General features: G+C 39.1%; 1 protein-coding gene across 4 annotated transcripts in view; it reads right to left on the reverse strand.

Annotated features, from left to right (window-relative positions):
- Positions 1–14,897, reverse strand: part of PLPP4 (phospholipid phosphatase 4) — a 216,043-nt gene that overhangs the window by 127,560 nt on the left and 73,586 nt on the right. The window contains exon 1 of one of the 4 annotated variants that reach the window (XM_056529753.1): positions 1,825–1,889. The exons of 2 other annotated variants lie outside the window; for them this stretch is intronic. In XM_056529753.1, coding sequence (XP_056385728.1) covers positions 1,825–1,874 — 50 coding nt within the window. In that variant the 5' untranslated portion in view covers positions 1,875–1,889. Of the gene's footprint in view, positions 1–1,814; positions 1,890–14,897 lie in introns of those variants that run through there. One more of the 4 variants, XM_056529755.1, reaches the window with a different exon arrangement.

Here is a 14,897-nt window from a genome sequence, read left to right on the forward strand (position 1 = left end):
CACACTATGGATAAATGTAAAGTTATGCATCTGGGTACAAAAAAACTACATGCATCATATTCTTATGAGGGGCAAAACTGGGTGTACTGGGTGTATTTGTAGATCATAGACTACAGAATAGCATGCAGTGTAAGGCAGCTGCTTCTTAGGCCAACAGGATATTGTCATGTATTAAAAAAAGGCATGGACTCGCAGGGCAGGGACATATTACCGCTTCATAAAGCATTGGTACGGCCTCACCTGGAATATGTTGTTCAGTTTTGGACACCATTTCTTAAAAGGACATTATGGAGCTGAATTAAACTTATAAGGGCATAAAACATCTCAGCTATGAGAAACATTTAAGGGGAGGGGAGTCTTCTTTACCATAAGAACTGTGAATTTATGGAACAGTCTACCTCAGGAACTGGTCACAACTGGAACTGTTGAAACCTTTAAAAAGGGGTTAGATACATACTTAGAGAAAAATGAAACATGCAGAAATATGGCATCCCCTCCCCTTCATTCACACATACCTCTTCCCTTTACCTCTTTGGTTGAACTTGATGGTCATGTGTCTTTTTTTGAACCGTACTAACTATATAACATTTTCCATTACAGTGCTTGAGTCTATAGTTTATGTCCCCTAGCATTTCATAGACCCTGAATACCACTGTTATAGAACATAACACAAACATCTGAGAATTATATCCTATGCAGAGTCTATGGCAACCCTTAGAGGAATTGTAAAGGAACTAAAACTGCTGAATTGGTGAATAATTCAGAGACCTGGATTTCTATTTAATATTTAGATTTTAGGGGAAATAAACATATTTGTCTTCTTTTATATCTTTAACACTGTGTAAAATGCTGCATCTTTTACAATTTTATTGATGTGTGCAGTTGATACTTTAGTATATCTAGGAATGAATTCAGTAACAAACTGCCAAAATAATGCAAAGAGGCTGAGAAAGGAGCCTCACTATCTACATCCCTAGCTGTATGATTAATGTGTTCATAAAGTAAAAAGAAACCTTGTCTATACACAAACACTTTCAATAAACAGAACCATGAATAGTGGAGTATCCAGAAATGAAAAATACCAGGAAATTCAAAGTGTAATCTTTTCTAAAATTCAACATTTTCAATGTTGTTTCAACCAACATCCCTCTATTTGATAGCATAGGTGATTCCTAACGTATTGGTACTTCAGTTAATTTACCCAAAATAACTTCTTACACCAGAAGAAAAAAAAAAAAAGCTCTTAAAGGGGTACTCCACCGCTAGACATCTTATCCCCTATCCAAAGGATAGGGGATAAGATGTCTGATCGCGGGGGTCCTGCCGCTGGGGACCCCCGCAATATAGCATGCAGCACCCATCGTATCTGCATCCGGAAGATCTGGAGGTTCTGGCTCCCGACCACGGGGACAGAAGATCGTGATGTTACAATTCCGCCCCCGTGTGATGTCAGGCCTCGCCACCTCAATGCAAGTCTATGGGAGGGGGCGTGACGGCTGTCACGCCCCCTCCCATAGACTTGCATTGAGGGGCGGGGCGTGACATCATACGGGGCGGAGTCGGGATGTCACGATCTTCCGTTCCCGTGGTCGGGAGCCAGAATCTCCAGAGCTTCCGGAAGCAGATACGATGGGTGCTGCATGCTATATTGCGGGGGTCCCCAGCGGCAGGACTCCACCCCTAGACATCTTATCCCCTATCCAAAGGATAAATCTTACTGCTTGCAGACAAAACAACTCCATTCCAATGAATCAAACAGATTTTAGTTGTGCTGTGCCTACATGTAATATACAGTGAGAGAAGAGAAGGCAGACCTAAAATTACCAGCTCATGCCAGGTTGCATTATTCTAAGGCCTTTTCCAGTTGGGACCATTCTTTATTTTATACTGAAATACAACAATGGTTTCAAAGAGGAAAAAAGTTAAACAAAACACGTACTTTGTAGTATATATATTTCTTATTCTGTAAGGATGCAGTACATTATGTACGAAAGTCTAGAGCAGCATTCACAGTTCTGCCGGCTGCTTCTATTATTTACAGGGCCTATTTACAATGCATTTGGGTATTTTTAAGCAGAAATCTCTAGAGTAAACTCTGTATGCTCAATTCAGTCAATTACAGTCAATGGGCCAAGATTGTTGAAGGATTTGGGTTACGAGGCATCAGATTTCTGAATGTATTTCTGGATGACATTGAAAGTTGATAAAATATCCTAAAAATAAAACCATTTAACAGAATTGACATCACATTGGGGGGATTTAGCAAGACAGTAAACCGCCACAAGTGTAGGATTGTAGTGGAATTATCAAGACGTGCAGCAGACATAGAAATTTATGTCAGGTATTAATGGGGTTATCTAGGATTAGAAAAACACAGCTGATTTCTTCCAAAAACAGCCCCACATATGTCCTCAGGTTGAGCGTGGTATTGCAGCTCAGTTCTATTTAAAGGGGTATTCCAGGCAAAACCTTTTTATATATATATATCAACTGGCTCTGGAAAGTTAAACAGATTTGTAAATTAATTATATTAAAAAAAACTTAATCCTTTCAATAGTTATTAGCTTCTGAAGTTTTCTGTCACTGCTCAATGATGATGTCACGTCCCGGGAGCTGTGCATGATGGGAGAATATCCCCATAGGAACTGCACAGCTACCGGGACGTGAGTCATCAGAGAGCAATTAGACAGAAAACAACAACTCAACTTCACAAGCTAATAACTATTGGCAGGATTAAGATTTTTTAATAGAAGTAATTTACAAATCTGTTTAACTTTCCGGAGCCAGTTGATATATATATATATATATATATATATATATATATATATATATAAAAGTTTTGGCCTGGAATACCCCTTTAAATGACTGGAGCCAAGTTGTAATACCACACACAATCAGAGGACAGGTGTGCTGCTGTTTTTGGAAGATATTTGCTATTTTTCTTGGATAACCTCTTTAACCCCTTAAGGACTCAGGGTTTTTCCGTTTTTGCACTTTCGTTTTTTCCTCCTTACCTTTTAAAAATCATAACCCTTTCAATTTTCCACCTAAAAATCCATATTATGGCTTATTTTTTGCGTCGCCAATTCTACTTTGCAGTGACATTAGTCATTTTACCCAAAAATGCACGACGAAACGGAAAAAAAAATCATTGTGCGACAAAATCGGAAAAAAACGCCATTTTGTAACTTTTGGGGGCTTCCGTTTCTACGCAGTGCATATTTCGGTAAAAATTACACCTTATCATTATTCTGTAGGTCCATACGGTTAAAATGATACCCTACTTATATAGGTTTGATTTTGTCGCACTTCTGGAAAAAATCATAACTACATGCAGGAAAATTTATACGTTTAAAAATGTCATATTCTGACCCCTATAACTTTTTTATTTATTCATGTACAGGGCGGTATGAGGACTCATTTTTTGCGCCGTGATCTGAAGTTTTTATCGGTATGATTTTTGTTTTGATCGGAATTTTTAATCACTTTTTATAAATTTTTTTAATGGTATAAAAAGTGACCAAAATACGCTTTTTTGGACTTTGGAATTTTTTTGCGCGTACGCCATTGACCGTGCGGTTTAATTAATGATATATTTTTATAGTTTGGACATTTACGCACGCGGTGATACCACATATGTTTATTTTTATTTTTATTTTTACATTGTTTTATTTTTTTTATGGGAAAAGGGGGGTGATTCAAACTTTTATTAGGGAAGGGGTTAAATGACCTTTATTAACACTTTTTTTTGTACATTTTTTTTGCAGTGTTATAGGTCCCATAGGGACCTATAACACTGCACACACTGATCTCCTATGCTGATCACTGGCGTGTATTAACACGCCTGTGATCAGCATTATCGGCACTTGACTGCTCGTGCCTGGATCTCAGGCACGGAGCAGTCATTCGTCGATCGGACACCGAGGAGGCAGGTAAGGGCCCTCCCGGTGTCTGGTCAGCTGTCCCGAACAGCCCGACTGAGCAGCCGGGTCACTTTCACTTTAGAAGCGACGGTCAGCTTTGACCGCCGCTTCTAAAGGGTTAATACCGCACATCGCCGCGATCGGCGATGTGTGGTATTAGCCGCGGGTCCCGGCCGTTGATGAGCGCCGGGACCGACGTGATATGATGCAGGATCGCGGCGTGATCCCGCTTCATATCGCGGGAGCCGGCGCAGGACGTAAATGTACGTCCTGCGTCGTTAAGGGGTTAAAGGGGTATTCCGAGAAAAAACTTTTTTTTATATATCAACTGGCTCCAGAAAGTTAAACAGATTTGTAAATTATTTCTATTAAAAAATCTTAATCCTTTCAGTACTTATGAGCTTCTGAAATTAAGGTTGTTCTTTTCTGTTTAAGTGCTCTCTGATGACACGTGTCTTGGGAACCGCCCAGTTTAGAAGCAAATCCCCATAGCAAACCTCTTCTAAACTGGGCGTTTCCCGAGACACATGTCATCAGAGAGCACTTAGAAAGAAAAGAACAACCTTAACTTCAGAAGCTCATAAGTACTGAAAGGATTAAGATTTTTTAATAGAAGTAATTTACAAATCTGTTTAACTTTCTGGAGCCAGTTGATTTATAAAAAAAAAGTTTTTTCCTGGATAACCCCTTTAAGTATGGTACACGACCTCTGAGACTAGCACGTGGAATGTCATCAGTGGCAGCCAGGAAGTAAAGACTGGTGCTGAATTGTTGGGTGATTGAAGAGGAGAGTATTGTTTGTTTTCCTCTTTTAGTACATTTGTCATTTTTTTTACTTCAAATATTTGCATGTAAAACTCTTTACACTGTAATGTCTAGAGAAGAAAAATCTAAAATAGCAAAACATAGTAAGCTTGGTGAACGACCCTTGGGTATTAGGAAATTCTCAAGATAAGTAAATTCTCTAGATAGTGTTCACCAATATACTGTATACCAAATCCTTTTCTGCCTTGACTATCGTCCTACAAATCCCCAGCCAAATATGCAATATAAAGTAGCAGTTGTATAAAAGCCAAAATCTACTGACAGGTAAGTTGAAAGACCTTGAATTCCCTATAGCTTACCTGCTCTATTATTGGAAAGTTCCCACTTGTAAAAGGAACTGTTCTGATAATAGGTACATATTGCTGATAATGCAATCCTATAACATTTAACAATAGTTCAACCAAAGGTAAATCTATGCTTTAAACCTACTGTGGCAAATTATGTTTTGATAAAAGTGGCTACGCTTCCACCAAGAGGCTGTAAAAATGTGTTCAGAAATGACAGCTTGAACGAAGCATTACTTATTCATGAGAACCTGGTCATTAAAATATTGAAATTTATTCACATTCTGCAGTTTTTAGTATCCCTTCTTACTAGTCCTCCGGTGAAAGAGACATGGATTTTTTTCCCCCTCTGTTAAAGTGCATTTTCACAGCATGTGCTTACAAAAGATTTTAGGGCTACAGGAGCAAATAAATGTTTTAACCAATTATTTTCCACGACCTAAAAGAAAAAGTATTGTCTTGCCATTAGAACAGTGTTTCCCAACCAGGATGCCTCCAGCTGTTACAAAACTACAGCTCCCAGCATGCCTGGACTTTTCTTATTATGGTACAACCATATTTTTCTCTTAGGTATTTTTCTCTGTTTCTCTTCTATAGCCTATTTTTCACACATAATGCTGGATGCTCTGCCTTTTTAAAACCGTAACCTGTCTGAGCAGTTGCATTGATGGGTCTGTTCCCAGCCTTTATCTCTCTTCTCCTGAACTAACTTCTAATCTGATTTACCTTAAATGGGCACTCTCATTAAAACTAATTTTTGCTATTGCACTCCTTATAGTAAATTAAAATTATTTCTAATATACTTTGTTTAAAAAAAATTAAGTTTTCTATGTTTTCTTTGTGCTTAAAAAAGCTCAAGAGCACATTTTCCCCCAACTCATACACAGACTTTGGACCAAAGTCCAAAAACAGGAAGTGCCGCCTGGAGTGCTGAGGGGGGGTGGGGGGGTGTCAAACCAACAGCATATGGCAGTTATGTGTGAGAGGAGTTATGATTGGATGAGGCCGGACACTCCCCCCCCCCCCCCTTCCCCTCAGCACTCCAGGCGGCACTTCCTGTGTTTGGACTTTGGTCCAAAGTCTGTGTATGAGTTGGGGGAAAATGTGCTCTTGAGCTTTTTTAAGCTCAAATAAAACATAGAAAACTTCATTTTTTTTTAAACAAAGCATATTAGAAATATTTTTTATTTACCATAAAGGAGTGCAATAGCAAAAATTAGTTTTAATGAGAGTGACCCTTTAAATAAATTAGTTTAGGCTTCCCGTAAATTTTAGTGACCTACCCTACCCTGTGGGGCTGGATGACTCAGGTCCCCTTTGTCCCTTCCTGAAAAGATGAGGTCATTAGTGATGAGCGGCATTTGCCATATTCGAATTCGCGATATTTCGCGAATATGAGAACGAATATTCGTCCCATATTCATGAAATTCGAATATTCGTGACTTTTCTTTGAATTGCCAAATTTCACTATTGCGAATGCGAAATTAATAGCGAAATTTTGCTCATCTGCGCATGCGCGCTATAACATCATGCGAGGGACGTTGCTAGGGACGTTGCTAAGCTCTAACAACTGTGCTTGCAGAACTCTCATTGGTTCACAGGCATAAGTAGGGCGGAATTTCCACGAATATTCGCATTGTGAATATTCGTATTGCGAATATTCGCATGCATACACCTTTCGCCTCACAGTCTCATCCCTGGGTCTTTAATGAAATGATACAAGCATTGCATTTATCAGTCAAAGGAGATCCCTACAATGTGCTCAGTTTTTAAAACAGTAGGAAAAAAAGACGAATATTCGTAATAGTGAATTTTAATCGCAAAATTCGTAATATTAGCGAATTCGCGAATATGCGATATTCGCGACAAATATTCGAATTTCGAATGTTCGTGAGCAACACGAGGTCATGTTGGGTTTCAACTACCTTAAAGGGGTACTCTGGTGGAAAACTTTTTTTTTTAATCAACTGGTGCCAGAAAGCTAAACAGATTAGTAAATGACTTCTATTAAAAAAATCTTAATCCTTCCAGTACTTATTAGCTGCTAATTACTACAGAGGAAATTATTTTGTTTTTTGGATCACAGTGCTCTCTTCTGACATCACGAGCACAGTGCTCTCTGCTGACATCTCTGTCCATTTTAGGAACGGTCCAGAGCAGCATATGTTTTCTATAGGGATTTTCTCCTACTCTGGACAGTTCCTAAAATGGACAGAGATGTCAGCAGAGAGCACTGTGGTCATGATGTCAGCAGAGAGCTCTGTTTTCCAAAAAGAAAATAATTTCCTCTGTAGTATTCAGCAGCTAATAAGTACTAGAAGGATTAAGATTTTTTTAATAGAAGCAATTTACAAATCTGTTTAACTTTCTGGCACCAGTTGATAAAAAAAAAAAAAAAATGTTTTCCACCTGGAGTACCCCTTTAACCTCTTGTTTTCAAGGAGATAAGTTGTGACCAGAGCTTCCTTTTCACAATTTACAATCCATGTTCTCAAAGCCAGATGTTTATGTGTATGGGGTGAACAGGAGAGAGTTGTTCAGTTAACAACTTTTGATGGGCATTTTCAGAAGTACCTTAGGGAGAAGAGAGAAAAGGGTCTAAAAAGATATCAAGCTTCTCTATTGGATTTCACTATGAAAAGGATACAGCAGCCAGTGCAATGAACATGTCAAATGAGCCTGTAAATGAGAAACTGCACAAAATATTTAATAAAGACCTAAGGAGAAGATTTTTTTTTTTTTTACCACTATAAATACAAGCAATAATTAAGAAATGCATTCCAATGTCTCCAATAGCTTTTAATTGCCTGTAAGAAAAATGTCATGTATTTTTCATGATGTTTTTGCAAGTTTTCTTTTTTTTTTTTTATGTTGAAACATATATAATATGCTTAATTTTCTTTTTCAGGTCTGGTAAAGAAGCCTACTGACAAAAAGGCAGATACAACCCCATACACAGAGTATACTGTGTTTAATAGAAAAAAAAATGGCATTAAACAAAAATGGTTTATATCTGGTGACTTTTATATCTAACAGCAACAAAAAAAAAATCTTTGTGAAACCTGTGGCATGGTACTTTTATACATTCTCCTACATTTTTGTTCACATCGATGATTGTGGTATCATTTCCAGGCATGGCTTCTATGTATGAATTAAATAGACTTGATTTTCTTTGTAGAAATAACTGTGCTGTACAGAGACTTCAAGCACATTTTATCAAGCACATTCTCTCGATAACAAAGTGTCAGTGTGGCCTGATTTACGGGTTATACAGTTGTCGGGCCACTCCCAGGAGAAATGGAGGCAAGACCTTGAAAAATTGAAGAAAAGTCAGAATACTGAAAAAAAAAGTGAAAATGTTAAAAGAAACTCCAGCAGTAATGAGCTCATAAAGCCATGACGATCGGCAGAAAATAGGAACGTAAAATCCCAATGTTCTTTCTATTAATACACGATTGCTAGGAATACTTTTTAAAGTTCTTCAGCGCTTATTTGAAATTACCAGAGAGTGATGATGTATGTCACCTAATTTGTGGATCACACGGTATGTGTAGCATTCCATGTTCATTATCTCTCTCTGTTGGTTGCACATTGCATGTAGAATTAAAGGGGTATTCAAGGATTTTTTTTTTGGACTATGCTACAAGGGCTGTACAGTTAGTGAAGTTCATAATATAGTGTCTGTACAGTCTGATGACTGGTGGCTGAAGTGTGGGAGGGAGAAAAGTGACACTTACAAACAAGGGATTCTGGGACTTGAAGTTGGAGGGAGGGAACTTCAACACAAAATAGCCATTTCACAAAAAGAAAGCAGCAGCATTATGATGGACTCACAACGCAGCTATTTAGACAAAAGCACGGATCCTTCTTAAGCATGTCCATCACTGTCTGGCAGGTAAGTACTAAAGTCACTTTATGGTGGATAACCCCTTTAAAGTATAAGCTCATGTAGCAACTGCCACACAGCAAAAACGCAGATACCACACTAGCTGATTGTTAGTGGCTGCATGCAGTGGGTGGTTTTGCAAAATTGTGTGGCCACAGCATGTATTCAATAATTGCCACACAATTTTGTATGTTAATAGCAGCTTTATTTAAAAAACTATACAACAATTAAAAATCACAATGTGGCTGCTATATGAAAAATCCTGAGCCCTAAAGTCTAGGTTTACATGGTGTGGTGGCATGTCATGAGGCTAATTATAACTATATAAATAAGAAAAAGGTTCAAAAAGAAAGTGTTGGCCCTTTAAAAAATGATGTGAAATAAATTATAGACGGGGATCAGGAAAAAGCAAATATATTAAACACATTCTTCTCCACTGTATTCACTGAGAAAAATGAAATGCCAGGTGAAATACAGCGAGATAAGGTTGACTCCCCAGTACAGGTCACCTGTCTAACCCAGGAAGAAGTACAGTGCCGCCTACAAAAAATCAAAATGGACAAATCACCAGGTCCAGATGGCATTTACCTCCGTGTTCTGAAGGAATTAAGTAATGTAATAGATAGACCCCTATTTTTTAATATGCAAGGACTCTATAGTGACAGGGACTGTTCCCCAGGACTGGCACATGGCAAATGTGGTGTCAATATTTAAAAAGGGGTCAAAAGCTGACCCCAGGAATAATAGGCCTGTTAGTTTAACCTCCGTTGTATGTAAATAGTTTGATGGTTTTCTAAGAATTGCTATTTTGGAGTATCTTGATAGAAATAAATGCATGACTCCACATCAGTATGGCTTTATGAGGGATTAGTCCTGTAAAACTAACCTGATCAGCTTTAAGAGGAGGTGAGCTCCAGACTGGACCAGGGGCAATCTCTGGATGTCGTATATCTGGATTTTTCCAAAGCATTTGATACGGTGCCACATAAAAGGTTGGTGCATAAAATGAGAAGGATTGGGCTGGGGGGAAATGTGTGTAAGTGGGTAAGTAACTGGCTCAGTGATAGGAAACAGAGGGTGGTTATTAATGGTACTTATTCTGATTGGGTGACTGTTACTAGTGGGGTACCACAGGGGTCAGTCTTGGATCCTATTCTATTTAACATATTCATTAACCCCTTAAGGACAGGGGGGTTTTCCGTTTTTGCATTTTCGTTTTTTGCTCCTTGCCTTTAAAAAATTGTTACTCTTTCAATTTTGCATCTAAAAATCCATATGAGGGCTTATTTTTTGCACCACCAATTCTACTTTGTAATGACGTCAGTCATTTTGCCCAAAAATCTACAGTGAAAAAAAAAAAAAATCATTGTGCGACAAAATTGAAAAAAAAAAACGCCATTTTGTAACTTTTGGGGGCTTCCGTTTCTACGTAGTACATTTTTCAGTAAAAATGACACCGCATATTTATTCTGTAGGTCCATACAATTAAAAGGATATCCTACTTATATAGGTTTGATTTTGTCGGACTTCTGGAAAAAATCATAACTACATGCAGGAAAATTAATACGCTTAAAATTGTCATCTTCTGACCCCTATAACTTTTTTTGCGCGCACGCCATTGACCAAGCGGTTTAATTAATGATATATTTTTATAATTCGGACATTTCCGCAGGCGGTGATACCATATATGTTTATTTTTATTTTTATTTACACTGTGTTTTTTTTTTTATTGGAAAAGGGGGGTGATTCAAACTTTTAATAGGGGAAGAGTTAAATGATCTTTATTCACTTTTTTTTTTCACTTTTTTTTTGCAGTGTTATAGGTCCCATAGGGACCTATAACACTGCACACACTGATCTTCATCATTGATCACTGGTTTCTCATAAGAAACCAGTGATCAACGATTCTGCCGCATGACTGCTCAGACCTGGATCTCAGGCACTGAGCAGTCATTCGGCGATCGGACAGTGAGGAGGCAGGTAGGGGCCCTCCCGCTGTCCTGTCAGCTGTTCGGGATGCCACGATTAGCCGCGGCTATCCCAAACCGCCCGACTGAGCTAGCCGGCAACTTTCACTTTCACTTTTAGCCGCGCTATTAGAGGCGCTATTAGAGGCGGGTCGCGGCTTCACTATGACGCTGGGCCGTTACTGTGTAACCTCGCGTTATATCAGGAGAGCAGGACCAAGGACGTACCGGTACGTCCTTGGTCCTTAAGGGGTTAATGACCTTGTAGAGGGGTTGAATAGTAAAGTAGCAATCTTTGCAGATGATACTAAACTCTGTAAAGCGGTAAACACTATAGAGGACAGTGCACTGTTACAAATGGATCTGGATAGGTTGGAGGTTTGGGATGGGAAGTGTCAAATGAGGTTCAACACTGATAAATGTAAGGTTATGCACATGGGGAGGAAAGATTTGGGTTGGGATTATGCATTAAATGGAAGAACACTTGGGACGACTGACATGGAAAAGGACTTGGGAGTCTTAGTTAACAGTAAATTTAGCTGTTGTGACTAGTGTCTGGCAGCTGCTGCCAAGGAAAATAAAATCATGGGGTGCAACAATAGGGGCATAGATGCCCATGACAAAGAAATAATTCTACCACTGTACGAATCACTAGTCAGACCACACATAGAATACTGAGTACAGAACTGGGCACCAGTGTACAAGAAAGATATAGTGGAGCTGGAGAGGGTTCAAAGACGGGCAACCAGAGTAATACGGGGAATGGGAGGACTACAGTACCCAGAATGATTATCAGAATTAGGGTTATTTAGTGTAGAAAAAAGAAGGCTTAGGGGAGACCTAATAACTATGTATAAATATATCAGGGGACAGTACAGAGATCTCTCCCATGATCTATTTATACCCAGGACTGTATCTATAACAAGGGGGCATCCTCTACGTCTTGAGGAAAGAAGGTTTCTACACCAGCACAGACGGGGGTTCTTTACTGTAATAGCAGTGAGACTATGGAATTCTCTGCCAGAGAAGGTGGTCATGGTGAACTCTGTAAAAGAGTTCAAAAGGAGTCTGGATGCATTTTGGAGAATAATAACATTGCTGGTTATGTATACTAGATTTATAGGGACAGAAGGTTGATCCAGGGATTTATTCTGACTGCCATATTTGGAGTAGAGAAGGAATTTTTACCTCTAGTATGAGTTTTTTTTTTCTTTGCCTTCCTTTGGATTAACTCAGTAGGGATTCATTAGGGATATGGGTTGAACTCGATAGGCTCTGGTCTGGTCAACCTTATGAACTATGTATCCCATAGAAAAAAGCTACACTTGGTAAGTGGTGCGTAGGGGAAGTGATGTATACTTAGACTCTGGTGCTGCTAGGACATGCCATGACATTACTTACATCTGGAAGGTATATCTTTGTTAATTAGGGCACATATATGTAAACTCTGGAGGGCTATGTAGAAGCACAACACCCCTGAGGAAGTTGCCAGGTGCCAACGGAAGGCGCGGGGTCCTCTGTGGCCCCGTCCCTATCTTCATCATTGCCACCTCCACGGAATCCTCCAGTCTGGGACGCTTGCCTCATCTAGAGTTTTGTATTACCATCATTAGACCAACAACCATTTGTGATTTATTGTTCTCTATTTGGGAGTCATAGCTTTTACTTTGCATTTACCAATAGGAATTATTTCTTGATATACTTTATATACCTATCTATTGAGATGTATTGGGATATGTTATTAATATGTGAATATTGCATTTCTTCATCTTGTCCCCATTAGCAGTATATACAATTGGCAACTCTTTGTACCTTATTATTTATTTATTTATCTGTTCGGTCTTAGATTCTGACTGGAGTGTTCTTGGTATACATTGTTTACATTTCTGGGACGAGTGCTTATCCCTATGGGAGGGGGTTCATGGCCCCTCTCCTTAGATGGGCTTTAGCCCTTGTGGACCATTTTTAATTGTTTTAAAAAAAAAATTGTGTCTGCTATTTATAGTGTATGTAAACAATTGTGCGATAAAGATTATTTGTATATCAGTATTACATTTTTTGGTGTGCTATTATATCTCAGTTTAGCTTTTTCTATGGGATGTGATGTCACTTTTTCACTGAGTAGCGCCCAACCGTACACTAGATATTAGATTGAGCCCCCCATTCTATAGTAGTTTACACCTTCTAAACTATGTTACTATGTAATTTATGCACAGCAGAACAATATGTTTTTTACTGTAATGCAAATTGCAGCCATTGGCTCTGAAAAAACTTGGGGCCAATAACCAAATCACGAAAATGTGATAGATAGGTGCAGTTTTGCCACAGTGTAACTGGCTACATTGGACACTACCACAACATTTGAACCAAATTTCAGGGCACAGTAAAACAACATCTGAACCTAACCTAAGGCTACAGTCTCACATAGTGGCCACAGTGTAAACAAGACAAGGATGTTCTGTTGCCATAAACCCCATGGATGTACTGTTTGATATGGTTTTCTAATTGATTGTTAAAGGGTTACTATCATTAGAATAAACTTTTGGCATGTTGCCCACGTTGTCAAAAGTTTTGAATTGAAGTTTTTCAATTACGCAGACTTGTACAGAAAAAAAGGTTAGACCTGCCTGCCAGGGAGTCGTGCACACTACTAACTGAATCCTCGGCTTATAACTAGCGATCGGAGCAGATCTCAGGAGTGAGACCCAATGCAACTTTTAGACAACACCTCAAAAGGTTTTTTTTTCTTTTTCTAATGACAGTGACAGTTTAAAGGTGGTCAGGTGGGGTGGTTTTGTGAATAAACTGCTTTTTACCTGCAAAACCATATGAGCGAACCTAGCCTCATGATTTAGCAGGTAATCACCTCTCAAAACACCCTGACCTTTAACAATCTAGTTATAAAAAAACACACAAATAGGCATGGTCACATGTTATTGGTTGGATCTTGCCGCTGTGCGAGACTGTACCCTATGGAATATGAGTAATTACCAAAATTAAAGGGCTTGATTATAGTTATTTTCCACATGATCTTTCCAAAAGACATTCAATAAATATCCATTTCATCACTGTAGCTTCATAAAAGCATTTTACTGTTATTTTTTTTTTGATTGAAGCAAGTCCTGTGTGTACTCTTACTTTATACACTGTTAAAAAATTAAGGAGACATTTCAGCATCACAATATAACACTAAGACAATTAAACCTCAGGGATATCAGTCTGTCTAGTCTGAATTAATGTCACATGTCCTAGTGCAAATAAAAGGGACAATAGGTGCACTGTAGTGGAAACATCAAGACAACCCAACAAAAGGGAATTGCTTTACAGGTTGTCATCAGACAGTCTATCACTGTCCTTATCTTTCCTGATTGATTCTTCTCTAGTTCTTGTCAGTACTGGTAGCTTGAGGTAGTACTTGAATCCCATTCAAGTTGGACAGGTAGTTCTGTTCCTCCAGGATTGCTGTCTCAAGAGCATGGAAAAGATACCAGGACATGGACATTACAAACAGAAAACTGGCCTGGGACACAGAAGGGCATCAACCTACCAGCTGGACTAGTATATGCTCCTTTGTGTGAGGAGAAACAGGTAGAGCTCTACAAAGTGATTTCTTGCAGGCTTCGGATGTGCATGTTTCTAACCAAACTGACAGAAAAAGACCCAATGAATATGGCCTGAGGGCCAGATGTCCTCTTGTGGGCCTTGTGCTCACATCCCAGTACTTGGCAGCTCACAGAACATCAGAATGGGGAGGTAGGCTATTCTTACCCTGTTCTCTTCACAAATAAGAGAAGGTAAAAGTCTGGATATGTTGTCATTAAAGAGGTACTCCACTGCCCCAATTTTTGTTCCAAATGTTGGGTGCAGGCTGCGGGGGTTGTGACATAACGGCCACACACCCTCAATGCAAGTCTAAGGGAAGCGGTGTGAAAGCCATCACACCTCCTCACATAGACTTGCATTGAGGGGACGTGGCGTGACATCATGACCCCCGCAGTCAACTGTGCTGACT

The sequence above is a fragment of the Hyla sarda genome, chromosome 7, assembly GCF_029499605.1.
Source record: "Hyla sarda isolate aHylSar1 chromosome 7, aHylSar1.hap1, whole genome shotgun sequence".
Classification (NCBI taxonomy): Eukaryota; Metazoa; Chordata; class Amphibia; order Anura; family Hylidae; genus Hyla; species Hyla sarda.